Source organism: Pleurodeles waltl, chromosome 4_2, assembly GCF_031143425.1.
Source record: "Pleurodeles waltl isolate 20211129_DDA chromosome 4_2, aPleWal1.hap1.20221129, whole genome shotgun sequence".
Classification (NCBI taxonomy): Eukaryota; Metazoa; Chordata; class Amphibia; order Caudata; family Salamandridae; genus Pleurodeles; species Pleurodeles waltl.
In genome coordinates this window covers 1,039,881,817-1,039,908,067 of record NC_090443.1, presented here as the reverse complement: position 1 = coordinate 1,039,908,067, position 26,251 = coordinate 1,039,881,817, and the positions used below count along the sequence as shown (strand labels likewise).

General features: G+C 46.3%; 1 protein-coding gene across 1 annotated transcript in view; it reads right to left on the bottom strand.

Moving 5' to 3' along the window:
- Positions 1 to 21,323: 21,323 nt before the first annotated feature.
- NUDT8 (nudix hydrolase 8) overlaps positions 21,324 to 26,251 on the bottom strand; it is a 45,823-nt gene continuing 40,895 nt past the window's right edge. Inside the window, exon 5 of the mRNA XM_069232986.1 lies at positions 21,324 to 22,007. Coding sequence (XP_069089087.1) covers positions 21,786 to 22,007 — 222 coding nt within the window. The 3' untranslated portion in view covers positions 21,324 to 21,785. The remainder of the gene's footprint in view (positions 22,008 to 26,251) is intronic.

Below are 26,251 nucleotides of genomic sequence, written 5' to 3'. Positions count from 1 at the left end.
GGCAGGAGGGGTCAACCCAGGGTGGAGACAAGATCGGAATCGCTGGGGAACCTGCACTCGATCAGTGGTCCACCTGGACTTGGGCTGAGGCAGTCGGGTGCAGAGTAGGCAGGACTTGCAGATCCGGGGCAGTTCTGGGGTTCTTTTGAAGGGTTTCTTCTGGACAGGGTCACTATCCTCTGGTGTTCTTGGTCCTCTGGTGGGCAGGCAGTCCTGTGGGGGTTTGGAGAGGTCGCTGGTCTTGCTGGATGAGTCGCATTTTGGTAGCAGAGTCCTTGACGCTTCAGACAGGCCAGAAGGACTGGGGCCAAGTCAGTTGTCATCTAAGGTCTTCAATGCTGGGGATTTGGCTTAGCAGACCTTCTTCTTCCTTCTTGTCTTGAGGTCGCTGGGAATCTGGTAAGCTAGGTTCAGGGGTGCCCCTAAATACTAGAATAAGTTGCGTTACACAGGTCAGGGGGCAGTAGCCAATGGCTACTGTCTCTGAGGGTTGCTACACCCTCCTTGTGCCCACTCCCGTTGGGGATGGGGCACATTCCTAACCCTATTGGTCCCTGTCCTCCAAACCAAGAGGGAGGATTCTGCAGGGAGGGAGTCACTTCAGCTCTGGACACTTTAGGGGTGGTTCTAGCTGGAGTGGTCACTCCTTCCTGTTTTACCTAATTTTCCAGTCGGACCTGCAGTAAGAAATGGAGCTTGGTCCAGAGGGCGGGCATCTCCACTAGCTGGAGTGCCCTGGGGCACTGTAACAGGAGGCCTGGGCCTTTGAGGCTCACCACCAAGTTCCTGCAGGGAGAGGTGTGAAGCACCTCCACCCAGTGCAGACTTTGTTCCTGTCCCCACAGAGCACAAAGACTCTCACCCTATGGGGTCAAAAACGTGTCTGCTGGTGCCAGGCTGGCACAGACCAGTCAGCCCTACATTAGAGGGTTGGGTAAAATACAGGGGGCATCTCTAAGAGGCCCTCTGTGTGCTTTTTACAATAAATCCAACACTGGCATTAGTGTGGGTAATTGTAGTGAGAAGTTTGACACAAAACTTCCCACCCTTCAGTGAAGCCATCATGGAGCTGTGGAGTTCGTAATGACAGACTCCCAGCCAATGTACTTAACATGGCCACACTGTACTTACAATGTCTAAGAATAGACTTAGACACTGGAGGGGCATATTGCTCACGCAGCTATGCCCTCACCTGTGGTATAGTGCACCCTGCCTTAGGGCTGTAAGGCCTGCTAGAGCGGTGACTTACCTATGTCACAGACATTGTTTTGTGGGTATGGCACCCTGAGGGGGATGCCATGTCGACTTTGTCTTTTTCTCCACACCAACACACACAATCGGCAATGGCAGTGTGCATGTGTTAGGTGAGGGGTCCCTTAGGGTGGCACAACACATGCTGCAGCCCTTAGGGACCTTCCCTGGTCACAGGGCCCTTGGTACCACTGGTACCTTTTACAGGGGACTTATATGTGTGCCAGAGGTGTGCCAATTGTGGAAATAATGGTACAGTTTTAGGGAAAGAACACTGGTGCTGGGGCATGGTTAGCAGGGTCCCAGCACACTCAGTCAAGTCAGCATCAGTATCAGGCAAAAAGTGTGGGGGGGGGGGGGGGGGGTAACTGCAACAGGGGCCAGTTTCCTACAATGAAGGATCCCATTAAGTATTGTTAGACCACTGGAAGGTTGGGAGCTCCTTTAGAGACAGTGGAGTAGTTCCGGACTTATAATGGCTGCTAGAAGCCTAGAGCTCCAACATTCCAATGTTTGTCTGGATGTTTCTCTCTATTTAATTGAAAACATTCTACCCTTAGTGGATGGAATGTTCTAATAGTCTTACAGCCCAGCTGCCTCAGGCTATACCGGTTGTTAAATGCTCTCTCCGTCATTATAGGCTCTCGCCCTCGGGTTCAGGGCCTTTAACAACCAATATAACCGTCGGCAGTGGGTTATGAGGCCATTCCAAGGGAAAGGAACGCAGGATGCAACATGATGAGGTGGGGCATAGAATTAAATCCAAATCGTGTTTGGCTTTGTAACAGGGGCTGACTCCACGGATTGACAAAGGTCTAATCTGGAACGGAAACCAAGGAAATGAAGGTTTTCCATGCAGATGCAAGCGCAATAATGGATCCAGATGATAACATCACTAATTATAACACAGTGCGAAAAGCCCACAAGATGACGAGCTAGAAAGCCTGGAAAGGAAGAAACAAAACAGGGCGTCAACGCAGGCAGTCACTAAGCCAGAATTTTTAAGAATGAATTAGGGCAAAAAAATTGATTTAAGATAACTAAGCGTATGGAATCGTGACAAGGGTTAATTGTGATACTGACAAAGAACATTTAGATATTATTGTGAGACCTTGGCCCTTTCTGTTAGGACATGGAAGAGGAGACTTCAAGGCGCATATTTATGGGATTATTGGTGCAGTGCAGCACAGCGAGTCACCCTGCTGCGCTCCACTGCGTCACTGGGAAAGGGCAGGAATGCGTATTTAAGCCGTATGGTGCATTCCTGACTTTTCCTTCTGCCCTGGCACATAACGGGCTACCTAGCGACAATGCACGCACCCTTGCACCGTGGTGCAAGAGTGTCTATGTTGCATGCAGGATTGTTTTTGTGCAGGAAGAGACACCTTCCTGCACAAAAACAATCCATGGAGGAGCTTTCCTCTTTCTATGTGTGCTGCAGGATGCATCACGCATAGAAAGAGGAAAAACGAGGAGAAATGAAGATATAACTCCTTGTTACGTCTCTCCTGGGGAGCCATATCTTTTCGGCGCATACCCACATTTACCAGGTTTGGTAAATCTGGAAATACATCAAAAAGCATTGGAGTTGAATGGGAACAACAACAGAATGCCCATGGAACGCCTCCCTTGTAATGCAATGGAGCAATTTGCACAGCGTTGCATTATTCCAGATTTTTTTAAGTCATTCAAAGCCATGGAAGGTGGCCTGGCGTGGCTTCAAAAATCTATCTTAGAGGTTTGCATCATGCATGTACCACGTTGTGTGGTACAAGAGGGATGCAAACCTCTCATAAATAAGCTTCCTAGTTTATAGGGGTGACAAGGGCTAAATCAGGCACAGAGGCGTTGTGGTACAAGATTCAGTGATTAACAAACAGGCAAGTTGATTGTCATGAATGAAATCATGCAGCTCTGATGTGTGAGTGTTTTAAGTAACCTAACATTCATCAAAAAAACTCTTGTTGCCTTGTACAATGGGTCTATGTTCGAAATATTTCAGCTCATTAGCCCCCCATCCAGATGTCCCAAGTGAACTACCTGATCCAGAATGCACTGCAGCTGATAATCTGAATCTTCAGCATGAACTACAGATCAGGTGATCAGTCTGCAGAATGATAAAAACCTGACAGTACAAGGTCAGTGGAGTTAGTCAGCGACCCCTCCCCCCAACCAAGGGCAGCGTCCCTGGATCAGAAGTGAATGAGACATAATGAGAAGGGGCAGGCGAAAGGTGCTCATCCATCACACTTTATTTCTCATCCCTCGCTCCTCATCCATCATTCCTCACCCATCTCTCTATATTCCACGGTCCTCGCCCCTCAAGCCTCTTTCTGCCTCTTGACAATAGAGACGACTCACTAGGGTGGAGAGGAGGGCAGAAAACTTGTTAAAACCTTCATTCCTGCAAGAGACATGTTCTCTCTCACTGTTGCTCTAACGTATTGGTCCTCTCTCTTCTTTCATTACTGGTCTAGCGCCAAGAGGCAATTTATTTTACAATGTGGGCTATATAAATAAATCAAAATAAAACGAATAAAGAAGACCAATGATTTGAATGATAACACCCGAGGCTAGCAGTCAACTCACCGCTGTACCTGGACTTTTAAATGTTGACAGGACATCATAACCACTGCCCGGGAGGGGGAAGGGGCTGTTGTCTCGAACTTGATGCTATTCGGCTCCCTGTGGCCTACGCTGGGTGGACCTGTGGCTGAAGATGTGACAGAACAACTAGGTCCTAAACAACTATCGCCTAATCCCCTACTGCTAAACAACTGAAAAGTCTCTACAACTAAGTACTGAACAACTACTGTCTAAACAACAATTGTGCCTGAATATCAATTGCCTGAACAACTAATTTCAAGGTAAGGTTTTCTTTTTGTTTTTTTATGGTTTATTAGTTGCTTAGGATTTCTATACATATATATATATATATATATATACAAAGCAACAAGCGCTCGAAGTAAACTCATGTGGCCCGAGAGGGGTGGTGCAAAAAGCCGGCACGAGCAAGCTGGTAATTATAATTTCACCAAAATAAAATAAAAATAGCACACTCAGGATTCAGGAAAAGTGAAAGCCATATTTAATCGAAGAACAACGCGTTTCGGCTGACACTGCAGCCTTGGTCACGTGATATTCACCACCAATCAACCACTACTAAATACTAATATATCTCTTATACTTTTTCTATTTTTTCTACTTTTATAGCATTTTGTCTATCTATATTAATTAGTATAATTCTTTATAATAATGTTTTTTAGTAGTCGATTAGATTGGTGATATGCTCACTTACTATATGTATTTATTTACTTATTTATATATCTTTTCAGATTTATTGGGTCGGATGAAATTAATGCTGATGTCTACTTGCCACTGCTCTCTCCATAGTACACGTTATTGCGTGTTGTCGGTGCAGGTTACAAGATAAGAAAATGTTTAATGAATCTCTGTTGTACTAGTGGTCTGTCGTATTAGTATTAACCATGCAAGCAGTGATATAGGGGTTTTACTATTGCAGTAAATGTGGTTTAGGTTTATTTATTTGAATTATCCTTCACATTGTGTGATTTTAGTTCACCGTTTGGCCTATAAGTGATAATAATTTATTATAATAACATATTTGCCCGGTGAACTATTTATGATATAATGTTTTTACCTTCCGCCTCTGCAGGGCAATTTACCCCATTACATATCTATTTTATATGGTTACCTGCTTTTATATGGTTATTTGCATTTGTATACTTATTTATATATTTATATATTTATATATTCGCACTTATTTATAATTGTGACAAATGTGGTACAGATCTTATCAGTTATTACAATCTAGATGTAAGTCAATGTATTATAAGATTGTGCTTTTGGGTTTTCTATCTTGTACCTTGCATCTGCTGTGTGTCTTATTTTTATGTCGATGAATGAATAGTATTTAGTAGTGGTTGATTGGTGGTGAATATCACGTGACCAAGGCTGCAGTGTCAGCCGAAACGCGTTGTTCTTCGATTAAATATGGCTTTCACTTTTCCTGAATCCTGAGCGTGCTATTTTTATTTTATTTTGGTGAAAATATATATATATATATATTACCGACGTGAGCACAAAGGCAAACAGTCCATCAGGAGGCGCACTCACTGTGCGTTATGTAGAGGAGGTGACGTGCACCGTATTACGGACATGGGTGCCAAGGCAAAGAGTCCATCAGGAGGCGCACTGATTGTGTGTTATATAGAGGAGGTGACGTGCACCGTATTAGAGACATGGGCGCAAAGGCAAAGAGTCCATCAGGAGGCGCACTGATTGTGTGTTATATGGAGGAGGTGACGTGCACCGTATTAGAGACATGGGCGCCAAGGCAAAGAGTCCATCAGGATGCGCACTGATTGTGAGTTATATAGAGGAGGTGACGTGCATCGTATTACGGACATGGGCGCCAAGGCAAAGAATCCATCAGGAGGCGCACTGACTGTGCGTTATATAGAGGACTGTGGCTTGCACCGTATTACGGACGTGGGCACAAAGGCAAAGAGTCCATCAGGAGGCGCACTGACTGTGTGTTATATAGAGGAGGTGACATGCACCGTATTATGGACATGGGCACAAAGACAAAGAGTCCATCAGGAAGCCCACTGACTGTGCGTTATATAGAGGAGGTGGCTTGCACCGTATTACGGATGTGGGCACAAAGGCAAAGAGTCCATCAGGAGGCGCACTGATTGTGTGTTATATAGAGGAGGTGACGTGCACCGTATTAGAGACATGGACGCCAAGGCAAAGAGTCCATTAGGAGGCGAACAGAGTGTTCGTTATGTAGAGGAGGTGACGTGCACCGTATTACGGACATGGGCGCCAAGGCAAAGAGTCAATCAGGAGGCCCACTGATTGTGTGTTATATAGAGGAGGTGACATGCACCGTATTAGAGACCTGGGCGCCAAGGCAAAGAGTCCATCAGGAGGTGCAGTGATTGTGTGTTATGTAGAGGAGGTGGCGTGCACCGTATAACGGACATGGGCGCCAAGGCAAAGAGTCCATCAGGAGGCCGACTGATTGTGTGTTATATAGAGGAGGTGACGTGCACCGTATTACGGACATGGGGCCAAGGCAAATTGTCCATCGGGAGGCGCACTGACAGTGTGTTATATAGAGGAGTTGACGTGCACCGTATTACGGACATGGGCACAAAGACAAATAGTCCATCAGGAGGCCCACTGACTGTGCGTTATATAGAGGAGGTGGTTTGCACCGTATTACGGATGTGGGCACAAAGGTAAAGAGTCCATCAGGAGGCGCACTGATTGTGTGTTATATAGAGGAGGTGATGTGCACCGTATTAGAGACATGGGCGCCAAGGCAAAGAATCCATCAGGAGGCGCACTGACTGTGCGTTATATAGAGGAGGTGGCTTGCACTGTATTACGGAAGTGGGCAAAAAGGCAAAGAGTCCATCAGGAGGCGCAGTGATTGTGTGTTATATAGAGGAGGTGACGTGCACTGTATTACGGACGTGGGCAAAAAGGCAAATAGCCCATCAGGAGGCCCACTGACTGTGCGTTATATAGAGGAGGTGGCTTGCACCATATTACGGACGTGGGCACAAAGGCAAAGAGTCCATCAGGAGGCGCACTGACTGTGTGCTATAAAGAGGAGGTGGCATGCACCGTATTACAGAAATGGGCACAAAGGCAGAGTCAATCGTCGAGGTAGGGGACCACAAACCTCAAAGATGAGCTGCCACCACACCATCACTTTCGTGAACACCCTAGGGGCACTGGTAAGGCCAAAGGGGGAACGGTAAACTGAAAGTGCTCATGACCTACCACGAATCGTAGATAACGTCTGTGGGCCGGCAAGATGGGAATGTAGAACATTTGGGAACATTTCCAAGATGGGAACATTTTGAACTTCTCCTTTTTGAGGAAGAGATTGAGGGACCGAAGATCTAATATAGGCCGAAGACCTTTGTCCTTTTTCGGACCCAGAAAGTAGCAGGAATAGCAACCACAACCTACTTCTGGCAACGGAACCCTCTCTATAGCTCCTTCGGCCAAAAGGGCTTGGACTTCCTCGCGAAGAAGCGCCATATGATCCTCCGATGTCTGATTGTATGAAGGTGGCATGGCTGGAGGAGATGTCTCGAAGGGGAGGGAGTAGCCCCTTTTGACAATTTGGAGGACCCATCTGTCCGAGGTAATGGCTTGCCATTGGGGCAGGTGATGGCGTATCCTGACACCCACTGGCTCCTGATGTACCTGTAGACTAGGAAGGCTTGGAGGCTGGGACTGGGCGACCCACTGGCTCTCTGATCCCCAGGGGCATGGGATTCCATGTCCGCAGCTGCGCAGAGGCTTTACAGCATGTGTGGGTCTGTTGTCAGGGGGGAAAGAACGCGTTTGGGTGCCCCTTCCGCAGCCACGAAAGCTAGGGTCTAGGTGCGGGCGCGAGGCCAAGGGAACGGGCTGTGGCTCGGGAATCCTTAATGCGCTCGAGCTCCGAGTCCGCCTTGTATCCGAAGAGACATGTGCCATCAAAGGGCATGTTCATCAAGGATTGCTGGACATCCCCTGAAAAGCCAGATGTTCTCAGCCAGGTGAGGCTTTTCAATGCCACTGTCGATGCAATCGATCTGCCCAGAGAGTTGGTTGTATCCAGTCCACAATGAATCATGAACTTCACTGCATCCCTTCCATCTGTTATGGCTTGGGAAAGGACAGTCCGGGCATCCTCCGGAACTGCATGCAGCACTTGCGTGACCGTATCCCAGAGAGTATGGGAATAGCGGCCCAAAAGGCATGCAGTGTTCACAGACCGCAGCGCTAGACTGTTGGAAGAAAACAACTTCTTCCCCAAACTATCCAGTCTTTTTGATTCCCTATATGGGGGTGCGGCAGGGAATGCTCCAGATGAAGAAGAAGCCTGGATGACAAGGCTCTCAGGTGTGGGGTGTTGGGTGAGGAATTTCAGGTCTGATGGAGCAGGCTGATGACGGCGGGCAATCGTCCTATTCACAGGAGCCCCGGTGCTGGGTTTGGACCAAGTACCCAAAAGGACGCCTGTCAGTGCTTCATTAAAGGGTAGAAGGGGCTCATAAGAGGAAGACCCACGCTGAAGCACGTCAGTTAGGATGTTAGGCCTAACCTCCACAGAAGGTAGCTCGAGGTCCAGGACCTCAGCCGCTCTTCTCACCACGATAGAATAAGAAGCAGTCTTCTCCGTAGCCACGCTAGGAGCAGAGAGAATACCAGTGTCACGGGAGGTGTCTAGACTACTGGCATCACCCAAATCCTGCACCCAGTCCATTTGGGGGTCAAGCTGGTATTCTAAAGGGTCCAGCATCCCCTCCATACTCTCCCCGTATTTATACCCACAAGAATGTTACACAATTTATAGAGCGTGTGGCTACCCTCGGGTTGCCAAGCACTACTAGACCCAAACTACTTTAGGGGAACCTGCCGCTCCCTCAATTTTCTGCTGGTTAAAACCCCTCTGTGCCTCCTTAATTTCAGCGTGATACCTTCTAATAGCCCCTTTGTAAGCTTCCCTATCTGCTGGACCCTACGACTTTCTCCAAGTTCTTTCTAACTTTTTACATTCCTTTTTTAGGATAAGTAATAGGGGGGTAAACCAAGGGGCACTAGTTGTCCTACCCGGACCAGACTTTTTCCTCAGGGGGAGAACTATGTCCAGACTTTCAGTGATCCAGTCACTGAAAGTCTAAACTTCAAATCCCCTCTTGCTCATGACACTGGACTTAAGAGATTCCAGAGTAACTAAGAAATTTTCTTTATTCAATTTACTCCACGATCTCCTGACCTGAACAACAGGCTAACTCCCACTCACCACTGTGCCTGTGGCTAATTCAATAGGGATTAAAAAGTGATCAGACCACACTCACCTGCCTCCCAGTCCCCTCTGAAGTGTTAGAACACGTTCACGTGCAAAACTATCCCGGTGTAAGAGCCTCAGACTGTTTTAGTGGGCAGCCAAACATCTTTGAAATGCCACAGGAAGGCTAGCATAGCTCAGAAGTATTGACAAATCCAATGTTAGGTCTCCCATGTGCGGTCTACAGAGCTCTTATATCCAATATAGCCACAGAGTGAGCTTTGGGTCAGGCCTTTGCTGATGGTTCATTGCCTTTCTTTTTTAACTCCGTTCCTAGTTCATGATTTAATGCAGTGGTTCCCAACCTTTTGCCTTCTGTGGACCCCCACTTTATCATTATTAGAACTCAGGGACCCCCACTGAGTCAATATTGGAAAGCGGGGACCCCTCACTGAGTCATTACCGAAAGTTGGGGACCTAATCTGCTAATATTATTTAAATTTTCTAAGCAGTCGCGGAGCCCCTGAGAAGGCTTTGCAGATCCCCAGGGGGCCCCGGACCACAGGTTGGGAACCACTGATTTAATGGCTTCCCTCGTATTTGTATGTTTAGGCCATAAGGTGCCTTATGGTTTCCCTGCTTTGATGGGATACATTGTATCCTGCTCTGCCAGAGACCAGCTACTGTATTGATAGAGACATCTTTGAATAGTTCTTAAACCATTGAAAGATGGCCACCCATACATGCCCCTGCCTGCATGTATGCAAGCAAGCATGACAGCTATCTTGGAATTGTATTCTTTTGCTTTATGAAATACTATTTCAGGATCTTAGAATGTATTTCCTAACCCAAAAGAAAGAGCATTTGAAGATGGCCACCATATGTGCGCACATGGCAGCCATCTTGGAATAGTTTTTCATAAAGCAAAAAAAAAAAAAGAAGTATTACTAGATGATCATGTGTGTATACATTGTGCGTGCACGAGCACCATCTTGGAATGCTCGGTCTTTTACTACAAGAGAACACATTCCACAATGGCTCTTATTTGCATGCACGTGTGGCCTTCTTGCGATAGATTTTGCTTAAATCAATTAAAGCATAAAAAAGCATTGGCAAAGCTAGTAGGTTTGAACTACAATATCAGTAGCAAGACCTATTGGCTTTGAAAATGCTTGTTTTAAGACTGCAGGTCTTCTTCTGTCAGTGAGATGCCTCCTTTATTGGCCATATTACTGTCACCACCACCTCTTCCACTGCCAGAGAGGTAGCTGCTTCCTTGTGGAGCTTGCTCTGCTTTGTCTGCTGCATGGACATGAGTGTCACAGCCGAGCGGGGCAAATTGCTAGTGAGCCCTCACATTTCACAGAGAAAGGCATTCCAGTGCTTGCCTTCTTAGCACATAGGTCACCCATCTAATGCTCTATCATTTATCCATGTCTTTCAGTTTAGCCACGAGCGAAGGTCATCAATTTCATCATCCTGGGCCTTCCTTACTGTGTTTTCAGAATCCAAGGATCTCTCATTGCCTCAGCTTGGCTAAACGAGGTGGCGACTATCCAAAATAGAAGCTGTTAACTCAGTCCTTCCTCTGCCTCTAAACTTTGTACCTTTCCGGTGTAAACTGAGCATCTAACTGCGACAAACAAAAAGCTCCGGGTCTATTACTGGCCATTAAGCTAGACACTTGACCGGAGAGAATCACCTTTTGGGATTGCATCGATCAGGGTTCAGAGTTGCCACGGCACAGAAGCCTCCAAGCTCAAGAGTGTAGATGACAACGCAGAGGTTTTTGTTGAGGGACCATACTTCCTACTCATGCTCCTTTAGAACCATCAAACAACATATTTTTGCATACTTTATGTGGCCTAAACTGAAACTGTTTACAGCTGTGACTCAGGAAAAGCAAAATAAGGCGGGTCGCTATTACGGTTCACTCTCCAATAGGGGTGGGCGGAATTCCTGGAGCTTCACTCTGTTGAGTTATGGAAAAATTCTGCAAGGTTCTGCGGAATTCCACCAGCGGGCAGAAAATATGCTGCTTGCACTGCAATTTAGCACCAGCAGTGCAAGCAGCACTGAAAATGACCGCAAGACCGTGCAGCCAACTGAATTGATTTTGCTGCTGCTCGAGAATAAAATCTACTTCAGCGGCAGCAAATCTACTCGAGTGGCAGCCCTCTCTGACCGGTCGCATTCACCGGCATTATAAAGTGACCCCGGAAAGCTCCGTGATGACTGGAAATCACGCAAGGGGTCAGGAAATCTTGTCAGCGCTCACAAGCATGCATTGTGGAACCTCGTTCCTGCGAGGTGCGAATGGCAGAATAATTCCACCCGAGCCGACTGACAGACTTTGATGATAACTCCACATAACAAGCATTACGAAGTTACCCAAATTCCACCAATTCCGCAAGCGGAGTTATAACTCCACCTGGGCCTAGTCTTCAACTTGCATCTGTTGGCAATCTCCAACTTACCAGTGTGGGGCTTAAGAGGGGCTTCTTCCAAGCAGGAAGGCACAGTGCTAGTTTGTTATATTAGTCTTTCTCTCACATACTAGTTCACGCCTGTTAGTGCATCCTTCACATGGGTTGTTTTTCAATCGTTTTTATTTCCCTCGGTTTCCCTAGTTAGGCCAGGATTTCGCTCTCACCTTTCCCTGATTTTTCCTCGGTCTTATGTCTGCTGTGTATTACATTTCACCCAACAACACAGGTATTCAGGGAGAGCAGGGGCTTTCCGCAGGTCTACAGATCTGAAACCTGACACAAAGATGGTCAGGTTGCTGGCAAATATGGCACCTTGTGTAATATGGAAATGTGTCCTGCGCCTGGTAGATATTAACAATGTCATCATACATGGGTTTGGGGCCAGCTTGACATATTGAAAGAGGCCTTTCTTCCTTCAGTAGGGGTTTTGTTCAGTGCTAAGGTGCCAGCCATCATGGTTTGGGGCATGAGCACTTTTTGTTGCTTGTTTCACTTCTTGGGCATTGTGAGGGGCATCAGTATTTAAATCTCCTAGAACAACCGCGAGTTAGTGGGTTCTTCACTTTTCGCACAGTTTGCCAGGCGACCTCCCTTTGTAATATACTTTTGCTATGTTCACTTCCTCAGCTCCCTTCTTCCGGGTGACCTTCTGCAGTTGTTTCTGTGCTCTTCCCCTCCCTGGTTGGTTCATTATTGTTACGGCTTAGATCTTTATGAACTGCGTCTCCATCAGTGGTGGCTGCCGCATAACTCAAGAGAAAGGGAACGGGGAGGGGGGTGGAAGGTTGGGACAGCGATGAGCAAAAAATAAAAAACACTTACCTCGCCTCCGTCCCTTCCGCCTTGTGCCTCCTCACGCTCCTCTTCTTCTGGTTTCCCAGCATTCACTGCTGGGACACCAGCACAGGTTCCCCAGCAACCCTGGCACTGCTTTCATGCAAAACCTAGCAAGAAAGCAGCGCGAGGATTGGTCTGAGCAGCAGTGACTGATGCTCAGACACAGCTCTGGGGTCTGTGCAGTTTCTCCAGCCGGCTGTTAGACACGGCCGGGCTGGAGAAACCTAAGTGCACATGTGTGTTTGGCCGGCCAAATGCACAGGCACACTAAGGTGCACTCTCTCCTCCTCTCCCCTCCCACCTCACGAGGCCCAGCCCCACCCCTCCCTGCACTGCTGGCTGTGTCAGAAGCAGAAAAATAAAACAATAAAAAACTATTTTATTTTTTTGCTTCTGGCACAGCCAGTGGGGCGACGCTCCTTCGCCATAGCAAATGAGCCACCCCTGGTCTCCATCTTCCAGTGCCAGGCTTCTGCTCTTATGCTGAGGGTGATCTCCATCATTGGGTGATAAGAGCTATCTTAAGTTAGAACACTGCTCAGTTCCCTTAACTGCTCCAGTAACAACATCTCCTGTCCTGCTTCAGAGTTTGCCTTCATATTTACCCTTGTTTTGTTCTCGGTTTCCCCAGATTTTTGCACTATTTTAAGATAACTCTATTTCAGCTGGCTTTTGACAACAGCGTACTTTTCTCACAGAACCAAATGCATAAACCTGGTATCTTCCTTGCAACTTTCACTTCTGTAACTTTTGGAGTATCACTAGAATCCCTCTGTGCCTGCTACTCCTCAAACTTCAAGCTGAGCCCCTGAGTGAGAACTTCTCCAAGCAGGTGCAGCCCTCCGCCAGTATGTAGAAGAGTCACGGCTACAGCCCCTGCAAGGACATCTTAGGGATTATGGGGGCCCTCGTCGAAAAATATTTTGGGGGGCCCTGTTCTGAACAGCTTTGAATTCATGACCCAGTTTCAGCTCTTTCATGCCCTCTGTGCCCAGGTCACTGGTCCCAATTCTAAACGTGTTTACATCTAATATTCAGGGATGGTGTCTGTGGTTTCAATATTGTAACAGCAGCAGCAGCTCAGTAATGTTACTGCAAATAATCTCTGTGACACCCTCTTATTTCTCATATGTGAGGTCCTGTTTTGATCTAAAAGAACTGTTTATAGGGATGTTGTATGAAACATAAACACAACATTTTCCCTCAAAATGTCTGTAATAGAATCTCACACATCACCCACATTAAAAATACATTTAAAGGAAATTGGTATTTAAAACAATTTGTTTAAGAATGATTTAAGGTCATCAGGGCAAGACTCTACACAACACAGCTGGCTCTGTCAGGGCCCCCTGAAAGGCTGGGGCCCTAGGTCGGAGACTTACAACATCTCTGACCCCATGAGTGACAGCTCTGGAAGCACTGACACTCTTACCCAAGGACTATACTGCCTTAGATCCCAAACCTTCAGATAATACAAATCCCTTAATCTGGGCTTTCAGATTAAGGAAAGCACAAGGTGTCCAAGTCCTGAACAGAACCTGCTCTGTAACATCAGACCCCTCGCCCCTCAAACAGGCCTTGAAGTCTGACACATAGCCCCTGATAAGGTCATGCACAGAGGAGGGCAACCAGCTAACCAGCCTTACTAGTCCCTCTCAAAGCCCTACATCACTTGCCCCCAGGCTGATTTTTATTCTGTCAAAACCCACTCATACTTTCAAATCATGGGATGGTTCAAGGAAGCGCAGTGCAAGGCCCTTGAGGTAGCGGGTCTTGGGGCGCCTCAAGTGACATGCTGATAACATGTTTTAAAGTAAAACAAAAGTGAGCAGCAGTAAACAGCTCTGTAATGGGCCATTACCATCAAGCTGAGAGTATGTGTCAAAAGGGAAGGGACTCCAAACACTCTTCAATGGCCCACCCCCGCTTCCAAGAATCACGCTATGGATACGTTTACATGTTAGTAAGGCGTGCCTCAGTGGGGTTCCCCTGCCCAGTACATGGATGAGCCCCCTCTCCAGACTCACGCAGGAGGTCTCAGGCCACTATACTGTGCTGAGGGGGCCCTTGTTATGCCACCCCTGCCTGACCAGAATAGTATGTTTGGCATCATGTATTTGATTGCATTTTTAAACAGAAACAGAACTTAACTGCAATGTTTAAATAAGTGTAGGCATATTTAAAGATTGCCAATTTATTAGAATAATTGTGAAACATTCGGAGGGGGGCCTCAATGACTTTTTTCCCCACTGGGGTGGGTGCAGCAGTATAAGGTTTGAAGACCACTACGGCTTGAGTGGAGTGATCGTCAACTTCCACTGTGTGTACTCATGAGATTTGTCACTGGGGTGCTGCGAGGCTTAGCCTCTCATCTGATCACTTCTTGAACCCATCTAAGAAACCTTACTGCATCCTTCATGACACTTTAGCCACTGGTCTTTGCACTCAGCCCTTACTGCCTCTTGCCAAGTTCAGCTGGTGCTCCCTGGATCCCCCGTACCTGGCGCTTTACACCTTATCGTGGACTCCTTCCTTTCTGATTGACTCTAGCTCAAACATCGAACTTGGGTGCATATTCTAGGGCGTCCTCTAGGGCTAAGTGCTCGCAGACTCAATCCATGAAGAGCTGCTGCTAATATTCTGGTATTGCACTTTAAATGAACCAATAAGCTTTTTCCATTTTCGTCTTTACCTTGAAGTTCGTTTTAACATGCTTGTTACTTGTAACAACGCCTTTGCTGCTAGGTACGTACTTTGCCTCTCTTCTGCCTTCTCGCTGTTGACAAAAGTGCTCATTCTTTGCACTTTCCAATTTGTTGGAATCAATAAGGCTTTTTTCTATCTTGATGAGCGTTTTAACTCCTTTTGCAACTAGTAACAATGTTCTTCCCCCTAGAAGTGTATAATAGTCTCTCTGTGCTTTTTAGTTGTTGGCAAAAGTGGTAATATTTGCTGCAACTTGCAACTATGGATAGGCTCGCAGCTTACCCTACTGTCGTAAGAGAACAAAACACATAGGAGTACTCTTTAAAAAATGTATAGGGGCAGATTTAAGGAAAGTGGCGCCGCACCTAGTGCAGCGCCACTTTCCTTGCACCCCTTAGCGCCCCCCTTCTGCCACCAGGTGTGCATCATATTTATAATACGACGCACCATGGTGCAGGGTAGGGGCAATTGCATCATTTATTTTGATGCTATTGATGTACTCAGCACCCAAACTTTTGGTGCTACTCCTGCAGAGTACCTAGGGGCCTATTACAAATAATGGTATCCCCCTTTTAACGCCTGCTCTGAGAGGCGTTAAAAGTGCTAAAAAAAAAGCACAAGAAAATCTCTTAGATTTTGTTGCGTCATTTTTTCAGCCCCGCTAACGGGGAAACGCCTCCACTTCCATACATTATGCCTGGCACAGGCATAATGGGGCGCAATGGTTTACAAAGTGGCGCAATTAATGTGTTGCGCCACTTTGTAAATATGGCGCGGGACAAAGCCCACTTTAGTGCCACCTTAGTGTAGAAAAAAATGATACAATGGCAGTGCTAAGGTGACGCTAGGGGCTCTTAAATATGCCCCAAACTGTTTTACGCCTTGCCTTAAAAACCGTGTGTGTTTTTTGCTTTGACTTGAAGTTTTTATTATGCTTGTGCCTCTGTTAAAACTGTAATGGGTTTTAATTACCTACATAATAAATAAACACTTACGGCCACTTTGAGTAATTTGGACAACTTAACTAATGTCATTCTATGTACGTTTTATGATGCAATGACCTGGAACACTTCTTTTCAGATACAAAAACAAATAAGTAACAAACTCCATGGCTCTGAGTGATAAACCGCCACAGCTTATCTACTCTTGACTAAGATATTCAAACTCCACCACTACAGACCAGCTCTTTTCATCTCAGTGTGTCGGAGTCATGTACTACAAGATGCTATTCACAAGCCCCAGCCTCTCCTACCTTTTCTACCTGGAGATCTTTCTACCTCAGAGCCTGCGTGTATAGTTTTAAACTGCCATTTCGACCTGGCAAGTGTACCCGCTTCCCTGGCCCAAACCGTCCTTTTTATTACTTGTACGTCATCCCTAAGGTAGGTTGTAATTAGCCCCAAGGGCATGCTGCAGTGTATTTAAAGAGTTGGAGAAGTACTTTTAAGTTTGGAATATCCAGGTGGTGAAAAACTCTTAAATTCATTTTTCACTATGGCAATGCCTACCTCTCCCATAGGATAACATTGGGATTATCTAAAAATATATTTTAGGTGTAATTTCCAATTGGGAAAAGATAGAAATATGGAGTTTGGTGTCTCTGGACTCACAATTTAAAATCACAATTGATGGTGAAGTCAGATTTTAAATTGTAAATCTGAATATGGCACTTTTATAATGTTGCCATTTTCTTACTTTAAACATTCTGGCCCTCATTACGACCCTGGCGGTATAGAACCGCCAGGGCCGCGGCACGCGGGAGCACCGCCGACAGGCCGGCGGTGCCCCGCGGGGCATTCTGACCGCGGCGGCTTAGCCGCGGTCAGAGAAGGGAAACCGGCGGTCTCCCGCCGGTTTCCCGATGCCCCCAAGGAATCCTCCAAGCCGGCGCAGCTTGCTGCACCGGCTTGGGGATTCCGACTCCCCCTCCCGCCATCCAGTTCCTGGCGGTTCTCCCGCCGGGAACCGGATGGCGGGAGGGGGAGTCGCGGGTCCCCCGTAAGAGGGCCCCAAAATGTATTTCACTGTCTGCCTTGCAGACAGTGAAATACGCGACGGGTGCAACAGCACCCGTCGCACCTTCCCACTCCGCCGGCTCGATTACGAGCCGGCATCCTCGTGGGAAGGGAGTTTTTCCCTGGGCTGGCGGGCGGTCTTTTGGAGACCGCCCGCCAGCCCAGGGAAAAACTCATAATACCCTCCGCGGTCTTTTGACCGCGGAGCGGTATTATGGAGGGCTGAATTCTGGCGGGCGGCCTCCGCCGCCCGCCAGAATCAGAATGAGGGCCTCTGTGCCTCTGCCTGTCCCTGAATACACGTCAGGGATAGTTGAAACCTGGACATTGTGCATTCCCTCTAGACAGTCATGCACAAAGGAAGCTTTGGTGTGACATTTGCATCTGATGTCCCATCACCTGGCTAATGGGCCCTCCTGGGCTAAGGTGGGAGAAAGGGGCTGACACCTACACCTGAATAGAGCTTTCCATGTCCTCGCACACAGGGCTGCATACCACCCTGTAGAGAGTCTGGATTCAGTGAAGGAAGGGAAGGGACCTTGTGATCTTCAAAGGCCTCTTTTCAAGGCTTCCCCACTTCACAGACACTTTTTGGTATAAGAATTGGACCCCAAATCCCACCAAATCAGTTCATTTTTGGGGCCTGAGGAGGCTCTGCCAAGAAGAGGAGCTGTGCTGCCAAAAGGGACTGTCACTTTGCTAACTGCTCTGTTGTGTTGGCCTACAGATTGCTGTGGTGTTGGAAGGGACTGCCACTTCGCTGCTTGATCTACTGTGTTGGCTTGCTGTCTCTTGCAGGGAGAAGGACTACTCCTGCTCTACAACCTCAAAGGACACCTACGTGTACCAAGTCAGCGCGTGTCTAGCGCTTCTTCGTTTACCAGCCCAGTGTTTGTCGAGCACTTCCCAGCATTCTACAATGTCGCTTTGTGGCTGGGCCAGCTGCCGCGACTGAGGATATCTCCACACGGCAGTCCAGACACGACAATGTACACTGATGAAGGGGAGCGGGCTAACTGCTCAGTCTCCGTGCGTGAATACCGATCGAGTCCCCATGCCGCAGCTCTGGGCTGCCTGTTTTGTGTTTCTGCCCCGCACTCATTTCTAATCTTGAGAGGTTGGGGGAGCCGAGATACCCTGCAAACCATCCCAGTAAGGAGACTGCATTGGAACTATAATTGCAAGTGCTTTCCTAGTAGTACTCTAAAGAGAACTTACCATAAATACCTGAAAGGGAGCACCACATCTTTTGAAGCACTGTGGTTTTCAATAATACGCTTGAACCGTGATAACCTATGCAAATGTAATTGGATTTTTGTAGTTTGGGTCTAAGTTTAATCAGATACATATTCCCTGTTTTCTAAACTGGTGTGGAGTATTTCTGTGGTGTTTTTACTGTGTTACTGTAATCCAAGCATTGCAGAAAAACTTTATACATTACCTCACAGGTGAAGCCTGACCGCTCTGTGACACACTACTAGAAGGTGAGCATGGGTTAACTTAGGAAGTGTAACTGACTTACGCTGACTAGGACTGTGGTCCCTACTTGGACAGGGTGCATACTTTTGTCAACTAGAGACCCAATTTCTAACAGTGCCTGACTAGGTAGGGGGACAAAGAAAGGGGGCAGGCCCAGGTGCTAGCTACATCTAACTGTGACAGGGTAGGCCTTTTTGCAGTTATTTAGGTTCCTGGAAATTGCCCAGATGCTGAACATGCCAGAGAAACAGAACACATCCACACAACAATGGTCTTTTATCAGATCTGGGAGCAAGTTCACACATCATCAAAGGGACAATTCAGCTCATGCGTGACGGCTGGAAGCTTGTGCAAAAGGGCCTCCAGAGTAGACCTCTCTAATGGGTAGCTCATAAGCTACTGATAGCTCTCCAGCTACCTGTAAATAGTTCTCTTGTGTGCAGCTCAATGGACTAAATTAGAAGCTTTTGTTTGGCTGAATGCATTCCAAAACTGAAAAGCATATTATATGAGACTGAAATGTGTGTATTTTCAGAACTCATAAGTTTATGTCTGGGGAAAATAGTTGACTTTCCAAAATATATTTAAAGCTGATATTTGAGTGAAAAAACAGTCAAATGATGCCGGAGAGATTTATTACTAATATCATTAGCTTGGTGCTCAGGGCATTGCAGCTGTGACTGTTATTTGTTATTCTTGTAGAGGCATTCCACATTGACAAAACATTGTTAACATTAATGTTGACAACCATGCCAGATGCACTGAGGTGATCTCTGCTGGTAATCTTGCATATGGCAAGCAATATTGTAATCCTGTCTTATGTAGTCACCATTCAATTTCTAATAATATCAGTAACTCAGCAGGATTTCATTGATCATAAGTAGATCTTATTAGAAACAAGGTTGAGATCCCTGCTGTAGACGCTTTAGGCAAGTAACCAGACACTTTCTAAAAGTACCAGTTCTAAAAATACTTATTGGAAATCCAACTTTACCAATGAACTTGGTCTGTAATAAATATTTTAAAAAGTTGAAAAATTAACTCTGTTGCTGTTTCCTGAGCAGAGACAGCAATTTGTAAATGTGATATTGTTTCCCGATAATTTCCTTTGTTTCAATGAAAATAGCCATTTGGGTATTTTCACTGTAAGGACTCATTTAACATTAAATTTGTGTGTGTCTTACTTTTAAATACCATGCACCCTGCCTCGTGGAATAGGGCTAACACAGATGTCTTATTAATATTTAAAAGGAGGGTTTAGACCTCTCAAAAGGGGTTATCTTGACAGATCAAATTTGCAGTTAAAACACCCTGCACCACTATGCTACACATAGCAGGCCTGCAGTCATGTTTGCCCTGTCACTGCAGTAGGTGGCATGATGGGTGCTGCAGCCCACTGGTGACATTTAACTTACAGGCTCTGGGAACACTTAGGATACCATATAATATGGACTTCTAGGTAAGTTAAATATGCCAATTGGGGTATGCAAAGTTCATCATAATGGAAGAGAGACCACAGACACGCTACCACTGATTAGCAGGAGTAAAGTGTACAAAGTTATAAAGCCAGCAAAAAACAAGTTTAGGAAAAAGGGTTCAGCAAGGAAACACAAAAATTGGGGTGACCCAGCACAAACAACAAATTTCCAAGAGGCAGATACTGCAAAACATGCGTAAAGAGCTATTCCATTACTGGCTGTGCAAATAATGGACTACAAAAACGTTCAAATAGTGAGTGAAATGTTTTTGTTTCGCTGCACACACCAGTATGCATTGCAAAGACTGGTCCCAAAAAGTACAGCAGTGTGTGAAAAGCCTGTGTGATAAGTGGAGCAAAACTGGAGGACACAACCCCAGGGTAAAGTGAACAGGTGCATGTCATCAATACATATGAATACCATTCATATACATTCGCACATTTTGACGTTCACACTTTATGCACAAGTCTTAAGGGAATGTTTGGAAATACCCAAAAAGAGTAACCTTACAGAGTGTAAATCCTAAAAGATGCAGTTTACATGCCTGGGTCAGGCCTTTCTAGATTAACAGATTACGGAGCATTTAAGTAGTACCAGCCTAGCATTTGCTTTAGGGCTCACACCATAATCAATATAGCAAACCCAGCTCCTAGAAGCCCTGCATCCCACAAATCAGCCACATAGTAGCAGTTGCTGCTTTAAAAGTGACCAAAGGGCCAGTTACTGTTTTGGTAAACAGACACCAGTGCGCTTCTCCATTCGCTTTCCTGCTTGAAAGACCCGTTCCTCCCTACGTTCTCCTCTTCTTAAGCTCCTGATGATAGGCGCTCATGTCCAATGTGTCTCGCTTTACTCGTCTGCCCAATCAGTCACTGCATGAAATCGATATTCAATCAAATCCTTGTGTATTCACAGCTAAGGGAGTGGTTCAGTCAAAACACTACACCAAAGAAACATATGGTTTGAAGCTTTGTGTGGTGGTAATTTGTGCTAAGTCTAATGTAACGAAGGAACCAACCAAAGCTCCGCCCAGGAAAGAACTACCCACATCACCTGCACTTACACATTATGGTATATATTTGTATTTGTAGCACATGCATCTCGCGCGCAAGGGGGTCCTGACGTGGACTAGAAACTTATTGCCTAGAGGTTCAGAACTAAGTTAATTAGAACACCCAGGCTTTAAGTATCTCCCTAAATTCTGAGAAAGATCCAGTGGAACAAACAGAGAGAGGAGGCTGACTGAAGATCAATCTGCTCCCTTTATTTGCCTTAAACCCATTTTCTTTTGACGTCTGGTAGTCATGGAGAGCAATTCAGTGAAGTGTGTTTAGAATGTGCTCTTTGGTCAGATAAGTCTCGCCTCCACGATTGGTGTGGATGGACAGGAGGGCACAGCCCCTGATGATGAGGTTAAACAGATTCGTCTCCCATCTCCTTCCCCCTGCTTCTGAGAACAGGCGTATGACATGTGCTACATATGCAGCCAGCGGAGCAAAGGAAAGACACTCTGTGACCCGAATGCTCATCACCTCCAAGGATTCCTAATTTGAAGATTCTGAGAGCATTAGATTCTCAGTCGTTCCCTTGGCCTTGGGGAAGACTAGACATCAATCTACCATTATGCCTGGATCACCAGATGGGGTGAGTGATATAGCTTCCGACATCCGCTTAACAGGTTTTGGGAACCATACAGTATTTGTGACTATGGCTTCTGAGGTCCACTCAACCTGCTCCGATAGGCGTTGGGAACCAGCAGCTTGAGGGCCAAGTCAGTGAGAACAGCAGTCAGCCCCCAGACTTTGTGCGTCCCTCCAAAGAAGACAGGTACGGTGTAGGCGTAGCGCCCCTGCATGCGGAAATGGGTGTAGCCCTGGTTACGCTCTGAGCAAAGTTGTGGGATAGAAAGAGTAAAGACGTCTTCCACCTGGGGAGAAGAGAAGATACGACATGAATAGCAGGAACGTGGGCATTTTCAGTGCACATTTAATCACGTTTAGAAATAGGTTGATAAAAGGCATGAATTAGACTTTGGAGGACAGCTTACTCCTTCACAAATGTGGTGGATGTCTATTTCCTGTATTTCAGCATATTGTGTTCTACTGTAGTTGTTATAATACGGGCGGGACATCCATCATACCTGTGATGGAGTAATTGTTCTGCCAACCTCTACACCACGTCCAAAGTCCCAACTCAAAGGACAGAAGCATTCAATATATTGTACATATTCAATTAAAGATATAAATATATTAAATATAAGTACAAAAACTCAGCCTTTCAGTCAAGACACTTGCTGGCAACTGGAGACTATTACACCCTAAAACACTTGGGTCCTTCTCAACCTATCTGCACAATTATCCATCACGCCCTGCACTGGGACGCTTGCTTTAGACCCTAATATTGAATGGTTCAACACCGTTCTGTCAGAGTGGGTGTGACAGGCGACGCCTGATTCTTTCCTCTGAACTGTGAGGTTTCTTGTGGCCCTTCCAGCCTCAGTGACCCTAACATAGCATAGCATAGCTTAGCATAGCATAACATAGACATATGTATTAGTAATGCACGACACACTGGGCTTCTTGGTGTTGGGCAACAGATTGTTAAGGTTACCCAAAGCAACAGTACTTATTTATCAACCTCAGAAAGATGCAAGGCTGGGTGGAACATCTGGGATTCAGAGATGTGGCCATAAGGTCAATACATATTCCTAAAGCTACTACTTATGGTTCGATTTGCAGTTTGGTGCAGGATCACTGAAATACCCATGGCCTCCTTTGGAACTGAAGCGTCAAGGCTCACTCCTTAAGAGGGGGGTGGGCTGTGGAGTAGACTGTCTACTTCATGCTGCACAAACAGGCCTCACAATAAATCCATTCAGCTGCTTTGGCAATAGAGCAATACAACTCAGTGCACAACAAAGTAACACAATTGAAGAATGGATGGAAGATACTTGGGGTACAGCACAGCACAGATAAAGTGCAAAGAGTTCTATGTCCGGGAAAATTAGGGTTCAGAAAAAAGTAAAGAAAATAGGGTGGGGACGAAGAAAAAGGCAGATTTCCTATGCTGACAAGAGATGCTTTTAAAGGAGCAGTCCTCCTCTCTGCACATCTGTGTCCAGAGGAAACAGATTTTTAGAAGGGTGACACCAAAATGCCCATGTCCTCCACTTCAGGTGGTAGTTGAGAACTCTCATATGTGCCTGTTTAATCTCCACACTTGTAAGTAAGAACTGTGAAGATCAGGGTACAGGACCACTCTCCCTGCCTGGGACAGCAGGTCCACTCTGAGTGAAAGATGAAGAGGGGACACAATTAGCACACCATTTGTGGTTAATCCAGGGCAATAAGAATGACTTGTGTCCAATCATGGCAAATCTTCTTCAGAACCCGAGGACTCAATGCCACGGGGTGGGAGGGAATGCACTGAGGAGTGGAAACTTTCACTCCAACTGAAACACATCCCCCAAGGCTCCCTGCAACGGATGCTGGAGGGTTCTGAACTTCCTGAGAGACAAAGGGGTCCATGTGAGGTGTGACACAAAGGGCAACGAGTTCTGGCCCCTTTGGGCACACCTCACATGGACCTCTTGGAAACGCCACTCGCAGTCGGCAAAATGACACTGTCTGAGACTCTCAGCCATTGTGTGAGACAGTTGGCCATGTCAAGCCAAAAGGAAGTACTGTAAACAAATTACAAGTAATGAAGATTATGTCAGTCTCTTCTTACGAGTGCAGGCAAAGTAATCTTTCGGGTTATCTAAGAGAATAATGTGAGATCAAAGTGAGGAGCTCTGCTTACAAACATTCCAATGGGGTCTACTACATGTAGTTATAGTTACCTTGTTACAGACAGGGCTGAATATCATGAAACAATCTTGGCATCTTCTGTTCTTTGGTTTAGTGGTGACAAGCGTTATCCGAAGGCAGAATCATGTCCGTTTTATGGATTGGCGTATTATTTGGGCTAGGTTCTTAATCAGAATCTGGCACTCAAAATTTCATTGATAGTTTTTGAACTTTTGATTACGTGTATACATAAAAGCCAGCCAAAGGATAAAACATCCCTAAGTGCTTAGGAATGGCACCTTGTGTACTGCAGTAGAATGTTCCACCAGCAGGTTTTCAGAAAATAGAGGTAGATACAGAACCATCATTAACATTTACAGACAAATCAAGATAGTACATTATTTTATTACTATGGCTGTAATGAAATTTTAAAGCTGGACTGGTATTGCTGACCCACTAAACAAACTCAAGTAATTGTGCCCGGTTACCAGCTCCACCCATGAACCAAATGGCCCAAGAGTAGGACCTTTGTACAGTGCCTGGGATGGTGGCTTGTGTATTGCAAGATAATTATTCCTCTCTGCAGCTTTAAGTGCTTCTGCTTTTAGTTAGAACATGGAGACCTCTCCTGACCTAGTTGGAGTGTCAGGTGGAGGTGAGCAGATGGCACACTGGTGACTAGTGAATGTTGCACCCCTTTCACTAGTTCATGGAGAGACTTTAACTTAGCTAAGACAGTGCTTCAATTTCCTTCGTGGACTTCATCAGTACTTCTCTCCCCGCCCCACCTTCTGTGCGCCCCTCTTCCTGCCGGGGTCCCTTATACTGTGCCGAAGAGCAGGACCTGAAAAAGTCCACCTTACCACTCTTTGTGGCTTTTCTGAACCATGAACATTTCCCACAATAGACAAAATGATCAAAGATCAGGCAATACCACCATAATAGGTGTGGTGCTCCCCTCGTAGACAGCAGTGGATCATTTGAGGGCCTTCAGCGAGGGACTGATGTGCCGGGTAAAGCACAGTTTCACTCTCGGTCTGTTTTTGGCATACTTTAGCTATGATGCATGCCTCATTGCAGGCACTGTTGTGGTTCTCCTGGCCTTCACGTCCGCCGCACAGAGACCCTGAGGGCTGAACAGCACATCCCAAGCACCGGCATCTCCACAGGGTATCACATTTGTGATATGCGCTGCCAAAACGTTCTGTACTTTCCTTTCAGTTGTAGCGCTGCCTGTAGGACCCAACCAACCTGTACCCGGAGTGCCAGTGAAATAGAACTGCAACTGCACAGTTGTGGAGGTGGCTGCACAACTCAGTACTGGATGTCTGCAGTCGGAGCCTCAGATCGTTTGCAAAGCTTAGAGTTGGCTCCTTAGGGAGGGTGGATTTCTCTACTGCCGGATGTCCTAGAGCATATCCCCGCATCCTCACACCATCAGTGTGGGTGCAGAAAATTAGCTATTGCTGAACAGCGCTAAACTTGGGTCCGGCATCTTCCAACTAGTCAAGAACTCCCAAAAGAATGGTCTGATTATAAAACCATGATCCCTGAACACAAGCCGGAGCAAGAGGTTCTGCTAATGAAGCGTACTTCTCCCATGGTACTTAAGCACACATAGACCTGACCCTTCACTGTTCTCAAAACGATCTCAGAAATATCTCAACTGCACTGGGGAATTTACATGAATAGTTTCAAGCTATACCAACATTGTGTGGAGAAGGCAGGGATTCTGGTGGTGTAAAAGGAGGAAAGTCTCTCTTGGGCTTCCTGTGCACAGATGATACAAATGACTCAGTGAAGGGAGATACTGCCTTATTTTAAGCAGTGCAGGGTGTACTCTGTTCTGCCAGGTGAGGAGAAGGATGTACTCCGCTGCCCTGGCGCAGTGAAGCTCACCTTACAATGGTGGCTCCCCTGAAAACACTGAACTTTGCTGTACAGGCACCATCTTCACTGCACCCACACAACAAAGTTTTGTTTGCTTTTTAACAACAAACTTCCAAAGTAGGAGTTTGTTGTTGAAAACTGAAAACAAAACTGGCCCTAGTGCACTGAGAGTATTTTTCCCTGGGAGTGGGGTGGTAATCCTTTTTCCTGCCTGGGACCACCAGGCTGTCACTGGCAGTCTCGCGGAGGGACAAGAACGATAGCAGAATGTCTGCCATCAGCTGGGTGGGCGATCCGACTGACAGCCCAATGTTAGCTAGCTGTTGGTCGCACATTTTTCTAAGAAAGCCAGCACAGGCTCTGTTGTTCGAAACAGGAAGGGACACGTGGCCGCAGCCATGACAAACGCCCCTTCCACATTGTAGAGGTTGGTGAATGACGTCCTCCCTGTGTTGGAGGTTTTCTCTGTTGTTTCTGTGGACAACATAGTAGC